General features: G+C 35.1%; 1 protein-coding gene across 1 annotated transcript in view; it reads left to right on the top strand.

Annotated features, from left to right (window-relative positions):
- Nucleotides 1-6,828: 6,828 nt before the first annotated feature.
- LOC123522998 (insulin-like peptide receptor) overlaps nucleotides 6,829-22,113 on the top strand; it is a 49,743-nt gene continuing 34,458 nt past the window's right edge. Inside the window, exons 1-5 of the mRNA XM_053549430.1 lie at nucleotides 6,829-7,501; nucleotides 15,472-15,627; nucleotides 16,570-16,731; nucleotides 17,016-17,345; nucleotides 18,563-18,865. Coding sequence (XP_053405405.1) covers nucleotides 7,393-7,501; nucleotides 15,472-15,627; nucleotides 16,570-16,731; nucleotides 17,016-17,345; nucleotides 18,563-18,865 — 1,060 coding nt within the window. The 5' untranslated portion in view covers nucleotides 6,829-7,392. The remainder of the gene's footprint in view (nucleotides 7,502-15,471; nucleotides 15,628-16,569; nucleotides 16,732-17,015; nucleotides 17,346-18,562; nucleotides 18,866-22,113) is intronic.

Raw genomic sequence — 22,113 nt, 5'->3', positions numbered from 1 at the left:
GGTCAAAGGTCAAATTCAAGAATGACTTTGTCTGGAGCATATCTTCTTCATGCTTGGAGGATTTTTTATGAAACTTGGCACAATTGTTCACCATCATGAGACAGAGTGTCATGCGTAAGAACCAGGTCCCTAGGTCTAAGGTCAAGGTCGCACTTAGAGATCAAAGGTCAAATTCAAGAATGACTTGTCCGGAAAATATCTTTTTCATGCATGGAGGGATTTTGATGTAACTTGGCACAATTGTTCACCATCATGAGACTGTTTTCTGCATGTAAATTGATTTGTTTTTGGCAAAATCTTCTTACAATTTTGGTTTTAATTTCTTAATTGTTTTATATTCTGCAGACTGCGATTGATTCTTAAACATACAAGTTTGAAATAAATTTTACGTTGGGGTTAGGGCATATAGTCCTGACCATTCCCAGCATCTTTGAAAACTTCTTGCAGTTTTCATTGAGTTCAGTCCAAATTGACAGAAATATATCCCTATGTTTTAAGAGTTATGGTCTTTTGAAATTTTACATAATGTGCTATACTAACCCTTATCATGCTGTACACGATTGATTCTGCCTTTACTACTAGTGTAGATCATGATCAGCCTGTACATCCAAAAAGTCATCCATGCAGTCTGATCATGATCTGCACTGTTTGCCATTCAGCCCTTTTAACAGGTAATGGTACTATCCAAATTGAAAGATGGACAAGTTCATTATAGAAATTTAGCAGGGTTAGTGAAAAACTTGTCCAGATAATTCCTCTTACAGATTTCAAGGTATATGGTCAAAATTCAGGAAATATAGTATCACTATAAAGTGAAGAATTATGTGCTTGTTGCGAAGACAAACATATTTCATAACCACTTAATGAGTTCTGTCCCTTTGAAATATTACAAAATACTTCATTTTGCTATCAGGATATCTATTTCTACAGTTTTTCAATGGTCTTGCAGTAATGAACTTGCACACAATAAAGATGTACACATGTGTAACATGCATGCTTCAGGAGATATTGTTTTTTTTAAAACTTTACAAAGTATGTATGTTGCAATATGAATAACTTAATTTTTTCAAATAACCTGGTCTGCACTAATAGTAATGCATTATTATTATATGAACTCATGTATATTTGAAATAAATGAGTTATGGCCTTTGAAATATTACTATATCGAAATGTATCTCCCTTAACCAGTCAAAACTTTTTAAAGTAACTTCTTTATTAGTTTTGAAAAGATGTAGCCTTTATCTACATGGGTGTCTCTTAGGGTATTCATGTAATTAGTCAGCTAGAACCACAGCTGGGCCTCCATGGCCGAGTGGTTAAGGACTCCAACTTCGAATCAATTGCCCCTCACCGATGTGGTTTGGCCGCACTGACATTAGAATTTTTCTTTGTTAGGTATGTTATCTTAATGAGCATGACAATTATTTCCCAGGAAAATCATAAGCTATAAAGAAACAATCATCTATTTATGTATATTTTGATCAATGTCGGCTCCTCTTTAGAGAGTTACAGACATGGTCCAGTGGAAAATCCATTTAAATACGAAAACAGGGATCATGGGTTTGATCCCCAGCTCCCCGAAATAAAATAATAATCCGATAACATTTTATACCCAGCATACCAAGGAACCAGGGAATCTTCTGGAATTGGAGGCTATTCTGTATCTTACACTTTCTGCTCACTAAAATTATTAATGGGCTTCTGTGGCGACTATATATAAGTCTCAGTACAAACAAATACTTATTAGTTTAGATAAAAAAAATCTGAAAGGCTGATGGCTCCAACATAGAGAAGAGTAATAAGGTAAAACAAAGAAAAGGGCATGTTACCATGTTAAAGAGAAAAGTTCAAAAGATAAAAAAACATCGCTTCCTGGTCTAATACTGGATGGTTACCATAGTCACCTTGAAAGCATGATGGTCAGGGATGGTAACTGTATGGTTAGGCAGGTTATTACAGATACAAATGAGTGAGGAAAGAAGGAGAATTTATAGTAATCAGGTGTGAATTATTCTAAGCTAAGTGAAAGCATTTGCCTGGTTAATATTGGTGGTTTTTGAATGAAAGTTGGAAACTTTGAGTGACCCCAAGATCAATAGGGGTCATCTACTCTGTAAGTCCTATCACCCTATGAAGTTTAAAGGTTCTGGGTCAAGTGATTCTCAAGTTATTGATCAGAAACGATTTTCCATGTTCAGGCCCCTGTGACCTTGACCTTTGATTGAGTGATCCCAAAATCAATAGGGGTCATTTACACTGTATGTCCTATTGCCCTATGAAGTTTAAAGGTATTTGGTTAAATGGTTCTGAAGTTATTGATCGGAAACGGTCTGCCATGTTCTGGCCCCTGTGACCTTGACCTTTGATCGAGTGACCCCAAAATCAATAGGGGTCATTTACTCTGCATGTCCAATCATCCTATGAAGTTCAAACATTCTAGGTCAAGTGGTTCTCATGTTGTTGATCGGGAACGGACGAACAGACGGACGGACAGACAACCTGAAACCAGTAAAAAAAAAACAAAAAAAAAAAAGATACTTTCCACAAAAGTTTGCTAGAAATAACACAACGATGATATTGTACGTTTTGAGATTTTGTGTTAAAATCAAATTTACTTGTTTAGTAATTAAATATACTAAAGTGTTTTGGTGACTGTTTAAAATGGTGTGTGGTCGTAAAATGATTAAACTAATGAGACGGTTGTAATCTATCTTATTGGAATTGTTCCGTGACGTTTACGGTATATTTTTCTAAATGTGTAATGTATTACATGTTGGCAAAAAAAAAATGAAAATTTGGTTAAATGTAAACATGTATCTGTTGTTAAGTAGATACGAGGTCATACTCTTGGAGAGAACTATACCAGGAGAATCCCCTATTCCGCATTAAAGAAGAATATTGTCCTGCATGGGTGGTTTTTGTAATGCTTTTCTTTGGGAATAAAGCATACATCCACCTTCAGCTCTGCACGGAATTCTCTGCATGGATCCCTTTCATTCGGATGACCTTCATCAACTTCCATAATCGGAGCGGAGATCTCTGAGCAATTTACACGTACCTCAATTTAATCCTGGTGCTGAAGAAACTAGTCCCCTTCGCATTTCCCCTGGCTCCCCTTGCGTAGTCGGCTTCTTCGCTGGTGTAAAGGATTTTCGCTTGTACACTGGAGCTTACTGGTATTCATTTTTCCAAGAATTGAAAAAGCCTGCTCGCTTAGCTCAATAGAGATAGCTCAGATCTACGGATCACCGGCGAGCGTATGTTCACCGTGATGATTTGATAAAATAGATTGTGTCGGAAATCATTCGTCATTCACCTCTGATACATGTGGGGAAGTTGGCAGTTACTAGCGGAGAACAGGTTTGTACTGGTACAAAATCCAAGAACACTGGTTAGGTATACTACCCGTCGCTACATAACTGAACTAGTGTTGAAAAACAGATTAAAAATAAATAAGGTCGCAACACATCGGACTTGCCTTCTTTATAATTGTTAACTGGAAAATTGGTCAGTAGCACGCTTTGTCTGTAACAACTTTAACTACACAAGCAGCGTTTCCCACATGATAAATACCCTAAACTGACAAACCTTATAACAAGACCGACTCCAAATCTCTCAAAATAAAATGTTACCTAGTCCTTGTAAAGATCACCATCACCTCATCCTTACCTTGAACCTAACTACTTAACTCCACATTCGCGCACAAATTCTACTCGAATTATTTTTTTTTTTCAAGAAAATTCGTCTGCGGAATAGCCTCTCGAGCAATGTAGCCTACAATCGAGCTCCAGTCTGTTTGCTGAGCGGCTGGCTACTCGACCCCTTATTCAATATATGTCTTTTGTTTATCAAATCATCATGTGTCGCCTGATTTATCACAGGAATTGGACGTGAACCCGAGTGGTTAAATATTTAAGCATCTGAACGATGAACCGTGATGAATCATACGATAAACTACAAGAAGGAATTGATTATGAGTGTTTTCATTCTTACATGCTTTCTTACATGAAATATTTTGTTTACCGGAGTAGTTATGAACAGGTCAGCTTGTGGAATTTGGCGTCAGAATGCCCTTTGACCGGTCTGCACATCAACCGTTGTTCATTGCAGAATACAGCTATCTTGGTCTTCTTCTTAGTTTAAAATCAAATCGAGAAATGTTAGAATTTTAACCATAGTTCACTTGAATTGTGCCTGTATTGATTGTGCAGAGTAGTTGTTTTATTCATTTTTAGCTCGACTATTCATAGAATAGTGAGCTATTGCACTCGCCCATGCGTCGGCGTCCGCGTCCGCGTCCGCGTCCCGATTTTGGTTAAGGTTTTGTATGTAAGCTGGTATCTCAGTAACCACTTGTGGGAATGGATTGAAACTTCACACACTTATTCACTGTGACAAACTGATTTACATTGCACAGGTTCCATAACTCTATTTTGCTTTTTTACAAAATTATGCCCCTTTTTCGACTTAGAAATTTTTGGTTAAGGTTTTGTATGTAAGCTGGTAACTCAGTAACCACTTGTGGGAATGGATTGGAACTTCACACACTTATTCACTGTGATGAACTGATCTACATTGCACAGGTTCCATAACTCTATTTTGCTTTTTTACAAAATTATGCCCCTTTTTCGACTTAGAAATTTTTGGTTAAGGTTTTGTATGTAAGCTGGTATCTCAGTACTTACTAATGGGAATGGATTGAAACTTCACATACTTGTTCACTATCATGATCTGACATGCACTAAGCAAGTCCCATAACTCTACTCTCTTTTTTACAAAATTATGCCCCTTTTTCGACTTAGCAGTTTTTGGTTAAATTTTTGTATGTAATCTGATATCTCAGTATCCACTAATTGGAATGGATTGAAACTTCACACACTTGTTCACTGTCATGATCTAACATGCACTGTGAAGGTCCCATAACTCTACTTGGCATTTTTACAAAATTATGCCCCTTTGACTTAGCAGTTTTTTGTTAAGTTTTTGTGTGTAAGCTGGTATCTCAGTATCCACAAATTGGAAAGGATTGAAACTTCACACACTTGTTCACTGTCATGATATGACATGCAGTACAGAGGTTCAATACCTCTACTTTGCATTTTACAAAATTATGCCCCTTTTTCAACTTTTGTATTCATTCAATTGACAAGGCTGTTGAATAGTCGAGCGTTGCTGTCCTCCGACAGCTCTTGTTATTTGTTTACGCTGCGCCGCGTAGCAGCGGCCATTTCCAGCCAAACTTATCAATCGTAGGCCCAGCTAAATTTGAATTTTGAGACCTGTTAATCAATTACAGGTCGATGCCCGGATGTATTTCAAATCATAATTAATTGAAATGTATATAAAAAGGGACCCGGATGTTTTTTAGAACATGTCGAGGTATTTTTCTTTCTTGATTGTTTTGAGATGTTACTTTCCGGTCAAATTTGTCAAACGTTCCAAAAGTTTTAATAAATGTTCCAAAATGTTTTGATGTTACTGAAATTTATTAATTACGAAAATCATCTATAAAGAGACCAGGGTCCCCTCTTGACTTACACACAAATGATCCAAGGGACAACAGCCATGGACTGCCTACACTCTTCTTTTTATTTAGAACAATGATAAATTAATACAATAAAATTAAAAACACAGATTCTTTTAAAACTTATCAAAAACCGCTACGACATCATATATTTAAAAGCCGCATATATTACCAACGTTCGTAATGTCACGTACACCGTTTTTTTATTATTTAAGATTTTTCTATTCTGTTTGTTGTATTTTCCGGTCCAAAGTCTGAATTTTATGCCCATGTAGTAGTTATTTACACAGTATACAGTTATTTACTTTTAGAACGAACGAAAAAATTACGATCGCGCTAGGTAATTTTATGAAAAACCGACCATTTCTATAGAATTTTGCCTACATTTCTGTCAAGACCATGGATTTCAAGCTTGATAATATTGAAAACGCGCGTTTTTTGTGTACGTGACGCTGAAGATAAAGGTATAGATCCGAAACATATATACATATATAGCGGGTTTACAGCTTTACTGTACCGTAAAAGTGTGAGTTTCATCCGTGAAATATATGATCATACACCGTCATATCTATCATTTAATGCGTTTTCAGATCATATGCTACCATATCATTCATGGTTTTCATAGAAGGACAACTCTTCCAGGCACACTAATGGTTGTAATTAAAAGTTACCTTTCTTAGAATAAAATTAAAATTACATAATCTACATTTTCTTACATAAATTCTGCAAAATATTTCAATTCGACCTCTTCGGTTGCAAAATATTTACTCTACAGCTATTCCCGTCGTGTCACAGTTTGATAGAATGATGCAGCTTGCCTCCCGATATAATAATGTCTAGATCTATGTGATAAAATGCATGTATATAATATGAATCTATTTACCTTACCCGTCTTAATGCCTGTATGAACCGTTCAGTCGGTACAGGTGATACAATACTGAAGTAGCAAATCATTTCTTTTCATTTTCAAGAGTAATTGTATATAATAATTATGTCTATGTTCTCAATCTAAATAAAGTGTTTTTTTATTTAACATATAAAAATATATAGAGATAGTACTTGATAAACTCAAGCGCTAACCGCTAACTGAAGTTCTGATTATATGCAAATACAGACAGTCGTGCAAATTTTAGCCGAGAAACCAGAATGATGACCCTTTTAAAAATTATTTCATTCATTAACCCGATTTTTTTTAACTGCACATGTAAAAATAAAGAAATAGACTATAGTTAAAAGTATTTAGCGACCAGTACGAAACTACGGTTAGTAAGAAACTTGATGGCTTTGTGCGATATTGACCAATCAGCAGGAGGGGTTGTTTACGTTTATGTTTCACTGTGTGATAGTACACTGAATTCTGTTGTTTTTTCGTATGGAATATAGTTGTGATTGTTTGGTAATAACCGTGTGAAAAGTAAACAGAATCAATATTTAAAGGGTTATCTTATGAAATAAACCGAAATATTCGACAGCAGCCATAGAGGAAGTCTATTATCTTCAAACAGTTTTGTTGTTTTGAGACTGACATTTTGTTATCGTGGTTCAAGGCTATTGTAACAATACATTAACACATAAAATGAAACATACAGAGCTACAGGATAAGTAATTTATGTATGAAAATTTAAAAGAAAGCTTACTGTTGTTCTAATTTGGTGGAGTTAGCCGTGTGATCTTCGTTAGTTCCAAGTTTGTATGACAGTGATGTCCTCCGCGTTGGGATTATCATTCATTGATAAAAGCCGCCATTGAAATCCCAGACAAATAAATTTAAGTGTAAACAAGCCGGCTATGGTCGGCTACGGGTCACGGCGACCCTGGGCGAGTGTATTGCCTTTTCAGTAATTTTGGGAAAAATGTAGAATAATAATATGCTGGTTGTTAATTATTTGAAAGCAGTTTTAGTTTTGGCATGTCCCTTTGCGACCCTCGCACAACAGGACCCACGTGCAGGATACAGGGATGCCAGTGTCTCTGATGGTAAGTAAAATGTCAAAGACAACCATTGAATGTCATCTAATTTTTTCTGCACTAGTATAATAATGCACTTAGTAAGTTCTAATAAATGGCATTTTGAATGTTAACTTTTAAATTGATCAGTATAATTTCTGAAAGGGAAGCTCAGTTTTTTTAATGTTATTGTTAGTAATTGAGTTTAACCCTCTGATCAACTAGATTATACCAGTCAGTATCTTCATTGATTGTTGGATATAGATGTACGTAGATTGTTTTCAGCTGGATCTATTTAATATATTTAGCTTGTCTTATTTTTGAAAAACATCTTCAAGATTGTCAACACTTGCTTATTAATTAGCAAATTTAATGGTTAAAATTTTTGCTTAGGTCAATTTTCTGTCAAAATCTGTAAGAGCTAAAGCTTTGACACTGTTTTGAAACTTAATTATCATCACAAGATTGATCAGTAAAAGCACAGGAGTCAGGGGACCCTGGGTTTTTGACGTTTCATTCCTGGTGTTTATTTTATATATATAAGGGGTATTTTTTGTAAAGATAGACTTCTATGGTCTTATTGATAGAATTTCAGACTCCTGTGGTAAAAGGCCAAGAATATTATGTCTCACATGCATTTTATTTTATATATAATTATTACCTCATTTATTCAGTATATTGGAATTTTTAGATTTAAATTTTTGATAGGGTCCACTTTTGAATTAGTAATATGATAGAGCTAAATGCTCAGCGACTGTTGTTGATGCGCTGATGGGGAATCAGCAAAATTGATGAATAACTCCAACTCTGTTTTAAATGTCTTGTATTGAAATCAACACAAATATAAATAACAAATAAACAACGAGTTCCTTCGACAATTTAATCTTGACTTCAAAATTAATGTCCAAACGGTTTTCCGTATAAAAGTTTACTTTTTACACAACTACAGGTATTCCTGACATAAATTTCAACTCTGCAGAGATTGCCTCAGTTCTTACTTTCGAGTCCTAATATTTTCTCGCTTTTTTTCTTCATTCAAAACCATGCTTTATATAGCATATTATGTTGGCAAGGAAACATATGCCAAAAACATTTCTTAACAAGTATAGACTCTTACAGTGAGAATTAGTCAAGATAAGTTTCAATTTGTATAACAGTTAATCATACATAATCATTATACCAATCAGGCCCGCCCGCTTAGCTCAGTAGGTAAGAGCGTTGGTCTACGGATCGCAGGGTCGCGAGTTCGATCCTCGGGCAGGGCTTATGTTCTCCGTGACTATTTGATAAACGACATTGTGTCTGAAATCATTAGTCCTCCACCTCTGATCATTCATGTGGGGAAGTTGGCAGTTACTTGCGGAGAACAAGGTTTGTACTGGTACAGAATCCAGGAACACTGGATAGGTTAACTGCCCGCCGTTACATGACTGAAATACTGTTGAAAAACGGCGTTAAACCCAAAACAAACAAACAAACATTATACCAATCAACATTATAATGAGCATAATAGCAATGTTTTTAACACAATGAAATTATACAGTAAAAACTAAAACATATTAGGTCCAGGTTAAAACACGTCTGTAAATTAGTTAGAAATCTAAGAGGATAATAATAAGTTCTAACAAAATTGGATTTTTCTGAAAATACATATTCTTATAAGATAATTTTGAGAAAATCAAAAAGCAAGTAATAATTCCTGTGTTTAACTTTTGAGAGAAATATTGTCACAGAAAACCTTGTGACAGTAATAATTATAAATTTTGAGTACTATAATAGCAGTAGCTGTAAAACTTGCAAATTTGTTTATTATATCTTAGGATTGATTAGTAGGCTAAGAATCGTAACTCTCTCAAGATTGCATATTTGCAGAATTGTAAAAATTTTATTTATGTCTACCTTTTTTGAATACTAAGTAACTATATTTGAATAGCTCTTGTTTAGTTTATAGTTTATACTAATTTGTTTTAGCTCGATTGTGATGAAAATTTCAAGCATATATTGGAACCACACTCTCGAGTCCGCTTCCTGGAAAACCAGTACTGATGTCATAATTATGAGAAGTCATGGTCGTGACCCCATTGGGGCTCTTATCCTTATCCACTAGACCACTGCACCGCACCGCTCCATCAGACCATAGCTCTTTGTTTTAGAGTTGAATTTATGGAACAGATCAAATTGGCCTTTTACATAGAACCAGATTCTATCAGAAATATGATTATCTAAAACTCTTGTTTAACATAATTTTAAATTTAATAGGCATTGGGATTGACACGACAGTCTTCAGTCATACTTCAATATTATACAAGTTTAAGAACTGTTGTCAAAAGTATTCTTTTATATATATTGATATTCTGATAGACAAAAGGGAGATTATTATTATGTATTGTCACTTTAACAAACCTACAGTTGCAAAATGTCAATAAATTGTTTTCTCCATTAATATTTCTGTCATTTGATATGTTGTAAAGGTTTTATGATATTTATTCTTATGCATTGGTTCAGGTTGTGAAAAATCAATCCCCACTCCCTAGGAGTATCTGTGAAATAAATATTAAGTATGAATGACATGCATGTAAATGAATAGTTGGAAAAGTTTTCAACAAAACTGTTACATGACCAAGGTCTGAAAATGCAAGGCCTAATGCAACATGTTGATCATGGCATGACTCGCGGCCTCTGTACATACATCATAAGGGAAAATTTGATACATGAAAACTTGTATGTATATAACTTCCTGCTGCCTCCATGTTCAAGTGGTTCAGGTTGCTGCTGTTGAATCACTTGCCTCTCAGTCCAGTGTGGGTCTGAAGCATTGCTTAGTATAGATTTCTTCAATGATCTTCATAGTCATGATAGTTAATATGAAGAGGTCATCCAGTTGGCTTATGGAGGGTCTGTGGTTCTACCCAGGTCCCTGTCAATGCCTGAAATAATGCTAAGAGTTGCATCTGGTGTCTTCCTCCACCATCAAATGCTTGAAATGTTACCACATGGTTTTCAGTGTGTGGCTGTGATCAGGCTACCCATCAAAAGAAAAACCTTCAGGTGCTTTTAAACTGTTAAACTCTACACACTTACCGAAACTTTAAAGGAACATCTCATCCACTTTTAAGATGTGGGGGGAAATGGTAGAATTACATTAATGTACATGTTTGATCTTTATTTTGCATTGTAAATTATTTTACAATTTGTAAATTACTAATTCAGTCATAAGTTAATATGTTTAAACCTTCTTAAAATAAAGTGTATTAGGGAAGCCGAATGTCAAGGTCACTGGGGACAACTTCCTCATTCATCTGCTTAAAATATTTTTATGCCCCCGAAGGGAGGCATATAGTTTTTGAACCGTCTGTCTGTCTGTCTGTCGGTCTGTCAGTCTGTCGGTCTGTCCGCAATTTTCGTGTCCGGTCCATATCTTTGTCATCGATGGATGGATTTTCAAATAACTTGGCATGAATGTGTACCACAGTAAGACGATGTGCAGTGCGCAAGACCCAGGTCCGTAGCTCAAAGGTCAAGGTCACACTTAGACGTTAAAGGATAGTGCATTGATGGGCGTGTCCGGTCCATATCTTTGTCATCGATGGATGGATTTTCAAATAACTTGGCATGAATGTATACCACAGTAAGACGACGTGCAATGCGCAAGACCCAGGTCCGTAGCTCAAAGGTCAAGGTCACACTTAGACATTAAAGGATAGTGCATTGATTGGCGTGTCCGGTCCATATCTTTGTCATCGATGGATGGATTTTCAAATAACTTGGCATAAATGTGTACCACAGTAAGACGACCTGTCATGCGCAAGACCCAGGTTCGTAGCTCAAAGGTCAAGGTCACACTTAGATGTTAAAGGATAGTGCATTGATGGGCGTGTCCGGTCCATATCTTTGTCATCGATGGATGGATTTTCAAATAACTTGGCATGAATGTGTACCACAGTAAGATGACGTGTCACATGCAAGACCCAGGTCCGTTGCTCAAAGGTCAAGGTCACACTTAGACATTAAAGATCATTTTTCATGATAGTGCATTGATGGGCATGTCCGGTCCATATCTTTGTCATTCATGCATGGATTTTAAAATAACTATGCATGAATGTGTGACACAGTAAGATGATGTGTCGCACGCAAGACCCAGCTCCATAGGTCAAAGGTCCTAAACTCTAACATCGGCCATAACTATTCATTCAAAGTGCCATCGGGGGCATGTGTCATCCTACGGAGACAGCTCTTGTTTTTTGTCATTTTTCAAAGCAGCATTTACACTGTTATATTTGTGATCTATGGTTATAATAGTAGCATTTACACAAATGGTTTCAGTTGACTGACCTGTCACCAGGTCTTTCTGTAAATGAGGACGATTCACTGAAGGAGTAGGCCCTTGTTGGGAACTTAGGGACCTCTGTAAAGTATTTTCCAGGAAAGTGGAATTGCTTTTGAAAGTACTTGTATTATCAACTGATAACTGAAGTAGGGAATAATAATATTTTTTTTTTATTTAACTGTAATTGTTTTGACTAAAGTTAGTGTCCATTTACACTACATTTAATGTAAAAAATTTAATAAAAGTTTGAGACCGGAATTTATTAACAAAATAAGGGGACATAGTGGAATGGGCTCAGTTTTCAGAAATAACTAAGTGTGAAAATTTTATAAGATCCCCAAGCATTAAAGTACTTAAAGGCCCTGACCTTCAGATTTTGTCTAAAAAATTATCTTTCTTTAAAACTGAAATTTGGTCATATCATAAACATTAGAACATGAGTTTTGTTTCTAAACAATCTTAAAAATTCCAAATTAAGAAAAAAAGAAATGCCCACATATGGAATCAAACCTGGGTTGCCATGGCAATAAACATTTTCCTGCAGTTTTGGCCAATACACTAAGGAGGAATACATACCAAATGGTCGTTAAATATAAAACTATATTATATAATATAATTATGGCAGTGTACCTCTGGTACCCTGTTACATACGCTTTTTAATTTTGAATGAAAAAAATTAGTAAAAACAACTAATTCGTATGACATAATTTGGCAGTAACTAATTTCAAGGCTGCCTTTATCAAGAAGTAATAATTTTCTGATCTAAAAAAATCTCCTTTTTTTGAAATTTTTGTTGTGGTACGATCTGTAGGTCAGTGCCTTTAAGCTTGGAGTTGAAAATCCCATCATATTCTATTAAAATATAATTACAATCATGAATGTATTATTGAAGAAACACGTGATTAAATACTGGTTTATAGTTTGAGTGGGCTGACATCTTGTTTATTACATCTTTAAAGTAAACTTTATTTGCAAAAAATGAAATAGTGTTTTATGCAGAAGTATTTTGTTGATTTAGTTTTTACTGTACTAAACAGATTAGAAACTTGTTTTATATTTGTCTAGTTCTAGATAAATGAAGGTCATCTATATATATATTTAGATACAGTTTAGTCTAGCACTGCACAACAGGGCTGAACATTATACGGATATCCAACGGTAACATATTGTAGGTGTATAAAACTTCCTACACAAACATATTTGATGAAATCAATGTCAAAACCTTGCTAAAATTTAACTTGCACAACACACTGAATGAGGATATGTTTCATTGTTCCGTGAATGGTATGCTAGCTATGCTTGGCTTTATGAAAAATACACCAAAATGTTTTTCACGCCTTGTTAATCATCGTTTAATCACTGCGTGTTGACTTTAGACTACTAAAGGCTACTATCTAGTTTGATCAGAGTTCTAGAGGTATTAATGAAGGCAGGGGTCCTAGTTTTGTAAAGATTTGTGTTTGTAATTATATCACTATTGATCAATAGTAATCTGTGTCATTGTTTACTGCGTAAATGGTGTTCAATTTATTGAGCTATGATGATAATTTTGAAATGTTTTTCAATAGAGGACAAAATCATTGTTAATTGGTCTTACTCAGAATAGGGATGGTTGTCGGATCAGACACTACTTCCCTGTAAAGTTGTGGAAACTAAAATGATATATATCAAACTTTGAAACAGTGTTAACTACACTAATAGGCCAAACATTTAAAAATAATACTAATTATTAATTTCTGATGTCATGTATAAAACACTTAAAATGAATGGTTTAAAACAGTATTAAATATTGTCGGGCTCTACACTATTGCCATGTAATGTTGTCAGAAAGGACAGTATTAATTATTCCATATTGTCTGACTGGATTGTATTGCCCTGTAATGTCAGAAATTGCAGTATTATTCTGTATTGTCAGACTGGATTGCATTGCCAAGTAATGTTGCCAGAAAGGACAGTATGTTATTCTATATAGTCAGACTAGATTGTATAGTCTTGTAAAGTTGTAATGTTGTCAGACAGAAAAGACACATGATGGTGTAAGCCTTTTACTACATATAAATAGTTCTAGTTTAACTTACACATAAGATTGTCCTGTGGTCAAACCAAGATGATGTTGCCTTTTGTTGTTATTTGACAGTACTGTAAACAGTGTAAAATTATTATTACGTTGCACATAGAGGCTCTGTTGTTGTTGGACTGGATATTATGTTTTGACAAGATACTTTGTTTTTCTCCTTTAGCCTGCTGGCGGCAAACGATTCTGCCTTTGCAACAAATCCAGACCAAGATCAGCCTGCACATCCATGCCAGCTGATCTTGGTCTGCACTGGTCACAATTCAGTTTGTAATTTTTACAGTGAACACCCGTTCGATTAATAAATAGTATTGTCCAAACTGAATGATAAAACAGTCCATTTTAGAAATTTAGCAAGGTGGTTTATAAACCTAAGGCATTATTGGTGTTATTATTTTTGGGTTTTCTTAGAGAAATGTGTTACATTCATGAGTAACAGTGGTTATCGGCTTAATAGTTGAAGAATTAATTAGTATTCCTAAAACATATTTTGAACTATACATTGTACATTAAAGGGTAAATGTTCTTGCTTTACTTCTTTGAAATCCTTGAACTCCAGAAATTTTAATACCTTTGAACAATTTTGTACTAGGCCTGTATCTGCTAATTTTATTTAGTAAATAGCATATACCGGCGTTTGACGTGTAGTTTCTAGGGGTGACTATTGAGGCCAATTTTGACTATTGCAATACTATTGATATTGCTTAAAAACTATTGCGATACTATTCTATTGCAGGTTACTATTGCGATACTATTGCAATAGTTATCGGCCATCATATTTTATACAGTAAAGCTACCAACTGGCATTGTTACACAGTGTAAGAGACGACACTGTCTATAATTGCTGTTAACACACCTTGAGATGTTTGTATAACTGAAACGGACAGAAATAATTCTAACATTAAATATTTCTTGCCTTCCTTGGCTTTGGAACGATAAGTAAAACAATAAACCTATGCAAGGTATACTCAAACGAATCGGCCATTTTGTTGTGAATGTCAACATGTTTAATAACCCAAAGCATTGAAAAAGACGAAAATTAACGGATCGGATTAAGGTGTACCAGCACTAAATGAAGGGCCCTACCGAACAGTTTGCTGTATAATACAAGTAGCCTTCTTTCTCCATGTCCATAGTACATTTTCTCATCTAAAATTAACAGGTCATTTAAATATATTTAATCAAAGTTTCTAAGAAACTAAATTTATTAATTATCTTCCAGACTTCTCAGTCCTTTATGGTAGTTTAATTCCGTGAGGGTAATTATTGTAATGGAGACGTAAACATTTTCCGAGGCGCAAATGAAAGCTGGCTCTGTTTCTTGGTTTATAAATTATAAATTATTTCTGTATTTACCAAAATTTCAAAACTATTGAACCTATCGATTGTTGAAGGAACTATCGGCGATTGTTATTGGATCGTGACTTTCCTATCGATGCATGCTATCGGGACACTTAGTATCGCAATGCATCGATAGTTCGATGTATCGTTACACCCCTAGTAGTTTCTTCCTCCTCACTTACTTTACTACAAATTTGTACTATGATAAACATGATTTTCTAAATAAAATTATAACAGTTTCACAAATTTGTCTTTCAGTGCGGCTGACCAACTCAAACAGGGACAACAACTATGGAAATCTGGAAGTCTTTATTGAAGGATCTTGGACAGCAGTGTGTGACGACAGCTTTAACGATATGGCTGCCACAGTTGCTTGCCGACAGTTGAACTATGAGGATGGCAGGTTCCAACCAGGTATTACCTGACTGTTTATACAAAGTTTTGATGACAGAATATGAGAAACATTTACAAACATGATTAAATTTTTATGACATTTTGCCCATACAAAATCTATGTACATGTATATTGCTTTTATATACAGTTATAAATTAATTTGACCACGTATTTTTGTTGCTATGATACATAGCTGTTACTGTATCTTGAAGGATGCACACATTGGTACTGATATATCCTTTATATGAGCCGTGCCATAAGAAAACCAACATAGTGGGTTTGCGACCAGCATGGATCCAGACCGACCTGCGCATCCGCGCAGTCTGGTCAGGATCCATGCTGTTCGCTAACAGTTTCTCTAATTGCAATAGGCTTTGAAAGCGAACAGCAAGGATCCTGACCAGACTGCGTGGATGCGCAGGCTGGTCTGGATCCATGCTGGTCGCAAAGCCACTATGTTGGTTTTCTCATGGCGCGGCTCAATTATAAGGCACAGGAGTGAGGGTTAGAGATTTAGACTCGGGAGATTGAGGTTGCCATTGAGATGGAATTTGGCCATGATCACCACAGTCCCATAATAAGGTGCAAGTACTGGTCAGAAACCCAGGAACGTAAGTTGTGAGAACTGCCTCTACAATTGATAATATGATTCCAAGAAATGCCTTTGAAAATAAAAATCCAGATGGTAATCAAAAACTATTTTAAAAAGGCTTGTTTTGAGCAAAAACTGATATTTTAAATTATTGAATCAATGTATTTTTTACACTCAAATAAGGTTGCAGAGAAGCAGTGATGTTAAGGGGGTGTTGTCTCTGTGAGTCCTTCATTTTTGATGTCAAAAACTAATTGAAAATAATAGAAAATAATTCTTGAAAACGGTAGTTAATTCTATGTACTAAGTTTGATTAAAGGAAAATTACTCATCACTTTTACAATGTGAATACATGTTTAAAATTATTTCAGGTTCAGCTGCCGGCAAGACCAAAACAATGCCTAAAGTGGTGGACTTGCAGTGTAATGGTCAAGAATCCAGACTGGGTCAATGTCAAAGCAAAGTCAGCGATCACTGTCTGTCTAGTAACACCATTTCTCTCTACTGTAGTCGCTCACCAATAAGGAAAAAAGGTAAATTCAAAATTTTGGGTTTATGACTGGGGGTGTTGGGCAGCATCCTTTGGTTCAGTCAAAAGCCTAGTTTATTTCATGCAGACAGGCTTATACTTGACCATGTGCCTTTCAAATGTCTGTTGAAGAATGTATGACAGGTTTTTATATTTAGTAGTATATGTGTATAGCCACAGAAAGTCTTTTGATATAACAAACTTACTAGAGAGTCACACAGAAACATTTTGTATTTGAATATTTGTATATTACACACTGTATGAATATGCTTTCTTTCTTGATGACAGAATATCCAGAAATCCGAATCAAAGGTGGATTAAATTATGGTTTATTACAAGCAAATCAGTACGGATTCTGGGGCCCAATATGTGATTATGAATGGACCGATCTTGAAGCAGATGCTGCTTGCAGAGAACTTGGTAAAGCTGGCGGTTATGCTTATTACGCTGTTAGTAATTCGGATGTTCCAATGGTCATTGGAGGTTTCAACTGCTCTGATAATGAAGAAACTCTAAAACACTGTGATTTTAAAGGATTTGGGGAATCTCTCGGTTGTCAATACCCAGTAACAAAAGGCCATAGAAGAGCTGCTGGTGTTTTTTGTTACGAACATGAAGGCAAGTGTATTTATGTTTACAAAATTAATGGCGCTTTGCAAATATATAGTACATATATAGGTTTCTATTTGATTTTTTGTCTGACTGGAGTCATATCTCAGAATTTGTTTGTAGGATTTCAATAAAACAATAAAGAAATGGGGCCCTGCAAGTTTTAGTTGGATAGCTTGAGGAAGACAAAATTTATGGCCCCTTTGTACTTAGATATATATAGTACATAAAAAGTCCATTTTCTGTCTGTCCAGAGTCATATCTCAGACATTGTTTAATGGATGTCAATAACACATGTTAGAATTGTTTAATGCTCTAGGGAAATGTAGCCTGCAAGTTTCAGACAGATTGCTCTGACAAGAAAAATAAAGATTTATGGCTCCTTTTACTTATAATATATTTTGTAAAAAGTGTTTCTGTTTCATTTTCTGTCAGTCTGAAGTCATATCTCAGACATGATTTGAAGGATTTCAATAAAACATCATAATAATGTAAATTGTAGTTGGGAAATGTGGCCTTGCAAGATTCAATGAAATTGTTTTAGGACAACATGAGTTATGGCCCATATTACGTATATAATGCTTACTATACCTGTAGGGATTTCTTTGCAAAATTAATGTCATTTTATGATCCATTTTTGGTATGGAATATTGTGGCCAAGCTTAGTACATATATAGCTTTTTTGAAAACTGATGTAGGGTATGCATTTTGGTCAGTTGGGTCAAGGTCACTTTACTAAAAAGTAGAAAGTTGTTTCTGCTCAATAACCAGTAAGGATTATGGTATTGTGTCCAAACTTGGACTTTTGGAAGCTTGCATGGAGGTCAGTTTTCGATGAATTTTGGGTAGTTTAAGTCAAGGTCAACTGGCCAAGATCATTGTTCTAAAAATAGAAAAGTGGTTTTCTCATGATAACTTCAGTTAGGAATGAAGAAAGCAGACCAAACCAGGTAAATAGGTAGCTTTCATAGAGACCAATTGTTTTTGTTTCATTTTAGGTAATGTGGGTCAAGGTCATTGCTACTAAATATAAAAAAATACTTTCCGATGTGTAGCTTCAATTGCATTTAAGTGCCCTGCTTTTTGCTGGCAGGGAATGTTTCTTCAAGGGTGAAACATTTATCCCGTCCATTGAAAATCTAACTACTATATAATAGTATAGTTGAACTATTACTAGGAACAACCATTTGAACAGTGTACAGTGATTATGTTATTTAACATTTCAGATGGTATACAATTTCGTCTGTCAGATCGCTGGTATGGTAAAGTACAAGTAAAGCATTATGGGGAATGGGGCCGTGTCTGCAATGCTAATTGGGGCAACAAAGAAGCCAGTACTTTATGTAAACAACTTGGCTATGTTGATGGACGTGCTGAATTCACTCCTGGTGAAAGCAATGGAAAAATTCGAATGGATAACGTTAATTGTACCGGCTCGGAAAGTTCTATATTAGAATGCAATCATCGTTCTAGCTGGACAGGAACACTGGGACCTTGTTATGATGCTCGGGCCATCTGCAATACTACAAGTATGTTCTTTTTAATATCATTATACTTCATTTATTTCTTCAGACACTATCTCAAACACTGTTTTGTAGGCTTCAGGCATGACCTGGTAGGCATCCAAAACATTCAATTAGGCTTCACACACACGATATTTTAAAGGCCTCAGACATGATCTTGAGACTTAAAACTAAAAGAGTTAAGTAGGTGTTAGACGTAGTCGTTCTCACTTAGACACAGTTCAGTACACCTCAGACAGTTTAGGATAGACTAGCTCCTAGACTATGATATATCTTTTTACATTTTTGTGATTGAATGTAGTGAACTGAGCTAGTCTATGTCCTATGTCCAATATCATGATAATTTCAACATCATTCCTCTGTGAAAATCTCTAAAATAGACTGGCTTTTGTCTCTATGAAATTAAATTCGTCAAAAAAAGGAAAAATGTAGAAATATATTATTATCAGTCTAGTGGCTAGTCTAAGTTAAGGAGGACACAGTCTTGTCCACATAACAGTCTTTTTTTTGCCTTAGACACTGTTATTTTGGCAGCACACTCATTCTTTTTACCTCAGGCAGTCTTTTTTTTTTTGTTAGCCACAGACAGTCTTGTTGGATTCAGACACATTCTTGTTGGTTTCAGACTCAGTCTTGTTGGCTGCAGACAGTGTCTTGTTCGTTGCACACACAGCTTTTAAAAATAGTTGTGGCTCTTTCAGATATGTGATGTTGTCATGTCCATGTATCTTGGTAAAATGTTTCATACAGTGTTAAAATTACACAAATGTAAAATCAGTTGGGATATCTGCAAGGCTCATATTTCATCTCGTTCAGCAATTATTTATACATTTTCAGATATCAAGAGAAAGTTTTGCAAGAAAGTATCATGTTTCAATGTCTTGTTCAAAATTGATTTAACTCCACTGGTTTTTGTTAAAAGTGGATATTAGCATTGTTTGTAGGGTCACCTTTTTACAGACCCATATTTAATGCAACTGCTGCATTTTGCCCTCCAGTTCAACTGTGGTTGCTAGGTAATTCTTGTAACTAACTAGTGGTCAACAGTTGACCTGGGGAACAGGTCAGCTGGTCATTTAAGGGCAGTGACCAGACGGAACAGGCTGTTTCATTGTAGTTTACAAGGGCTAACAAAATAAAGGGGGAAAAAAAAGAGTTACAACATGCTGTTTATGATGCTTTCTTTCCTAGATGAAACAGCTTTTTAATCACTTCTAAAATAATGTTCAAACAAGCTTAGTAAAAAGTTCGATTCCCATAAAGAAAACAGTTGATAAGTTCTGGAAAGCTGCAGCAATAGAGTGAAAGTTCTATGGTTAACCTTTAACCTGCTGGCAGCAAATGATTTTGCCTTTGTGACTAGTGCAGACCTAGATCAGCCTGAAGGACCATGCAGGCATTAAATTTTCAGTGAATGCCCCTTCAAATAATAAATGGTACTGTCCAAACTGAATGATAGACCAGTTCATTAAAAAAAATTAGCAGGGTATAGGTTAAGAATGTAGTGAGGCCAGCCTCTCTGTACAACATCTTATGAAATTTGTTATTGTCCTGAAACTGTGTTGAAAATATAGTTTTCCTGGAAATGGACTAATATTACTAATGAAACATACAATCTGTTCACAGATGTTTTGAAAAATGTAGTGATGTAGAGGCCAGCCTCTCTGTACAACATCTTATGAAATTTGTTCTTGTCCTAAAACTGTGTTGAAAATATAGTTTTCCTGGAAATGGACTGATTTTACTAGTGGAACTTACAATCTGTTCACAGATGTTTTGAAAAATGTAGTGAGGTCAGCCTCTCTGTACAACATTTTTATGAAAATATATCCTTGTCCGGAAACTGTGTTGATAATATAGTTTTCCTGGCAACAGACTGATTTTACTAATGGAACACTACAATCTGTTCACAGATAGTTTGATAATAAATTGTTGCTTTTGTTTAATTTTCTCTATAAATAGGCATTTATCTTCAATACAAAGCATTGTGAACAACAGAGGACAGAAAACATGTCGAAAATGTCCTTGAAATTATTTTTTTTCAATGTTTTGTTGCATGATGTGACAAATTTTTATCTGGGAAGTAAAATTTTATCAGATCATAACATTACTGGGGATGACAGAGCTTTTAGTTTCCTCATCAAGTCCTTGATTGATAATTTGAAGTGTTCTGTTTATTGCCGTCGTTAAAATCGGTCAAGGTTTCTTCTTTAATAATAATTTTATTGGTCAGATAATACTGGTATGTGAATATCTGTTAAATAGTCAAAGCATTATAAGATACAATGTATGAATATAATTAATTCTGTCACTACCAGGTTTGTCATTCTCATTTGAATAATGTTCTTTGCGCTAGATGAACCTGATTTCACTTGGTAGCGTAGTAATTTTTTTTTTTTCTTGGTTCAAAGAGTTCACTTTGATGATAATTATGTCCTTTCAAATTAGTAAAAGAGAACAGGTATGAATCTTATTTTTTTTATGGTGGACGACCAACTGGACAGTCAGTTTGCCATGGAAACAGCTAATAAGCTGCACATAAACGCAAGCAATTCATAAAGTCCATTTTCAGAAGAGTACACAATAGTGGTCCAGTGGTAACACAGTCTGACTTGGGCATTTCAGCTCTAAAATTAAGAGTCCTTGACAAGCTAAAAATTAGGAAACAAGGTTCCGGAATTTGGGTATTTTCTGTGTCTTGCAGTTTTAAACAATTTTGTTCTACTACAAATAAGGGACATTTATTTTCATATTTTATTCAAATAGATATAATCTGTATAAACTTTCAAATATTTTTATGTTGAACACTCCCCACTAATGACTTGGTTGTTTGTGTTTTCTGTACAATGATTATGTTTGCCATGGTTATTGGTAGTTGTTTGGTTAACACACCAGTAAAACCGAGGATTAATTCACTCATACATCCAGATATAATTAATCTTCTGGGAGTGGCAGCAAAAACATTTACATTATTGAAATATCTGTGGTCAATTCAAGTTTTCGATTTTCAAAAAATCACAATTCTGTCTTTCCTCCATTGCCCTTTATGACCCCGTTTTAAACCAACAAGCATGGTCTTAGTATTTTTGTTGTTACCATGTAAAATTTTCTCAACATGTGATATTAATTTTCTGGTTTAATATTCTTTTTAAACTGAGTTACTGTCTCCTTGGCATCAGTGTTTTAAAAACGTAGAAAAAAAAAAAATCTGAGAAATGTTAAATAGATCTATTTTTGTTTTGATCATGTATTGC

Source organism: Mercenaria mercenaria, chromosome 8 (assembly GCF_021730395.1).
Source record: "Mercenaria mercenaria strain notata chromosome 8, MADL_Memer_1, whole genome shotgun sequence".
NCBI lineage: Eukaryota > Metazoa > Mollusca > Bivalvia > Venerida > Veneridae > Mercenaria > Mercenaria mercenaria.
Note: the sequence above shows the minus strand (reverse complement) of the source record. Positions and strands in the feature narration are given on the sequence as shown.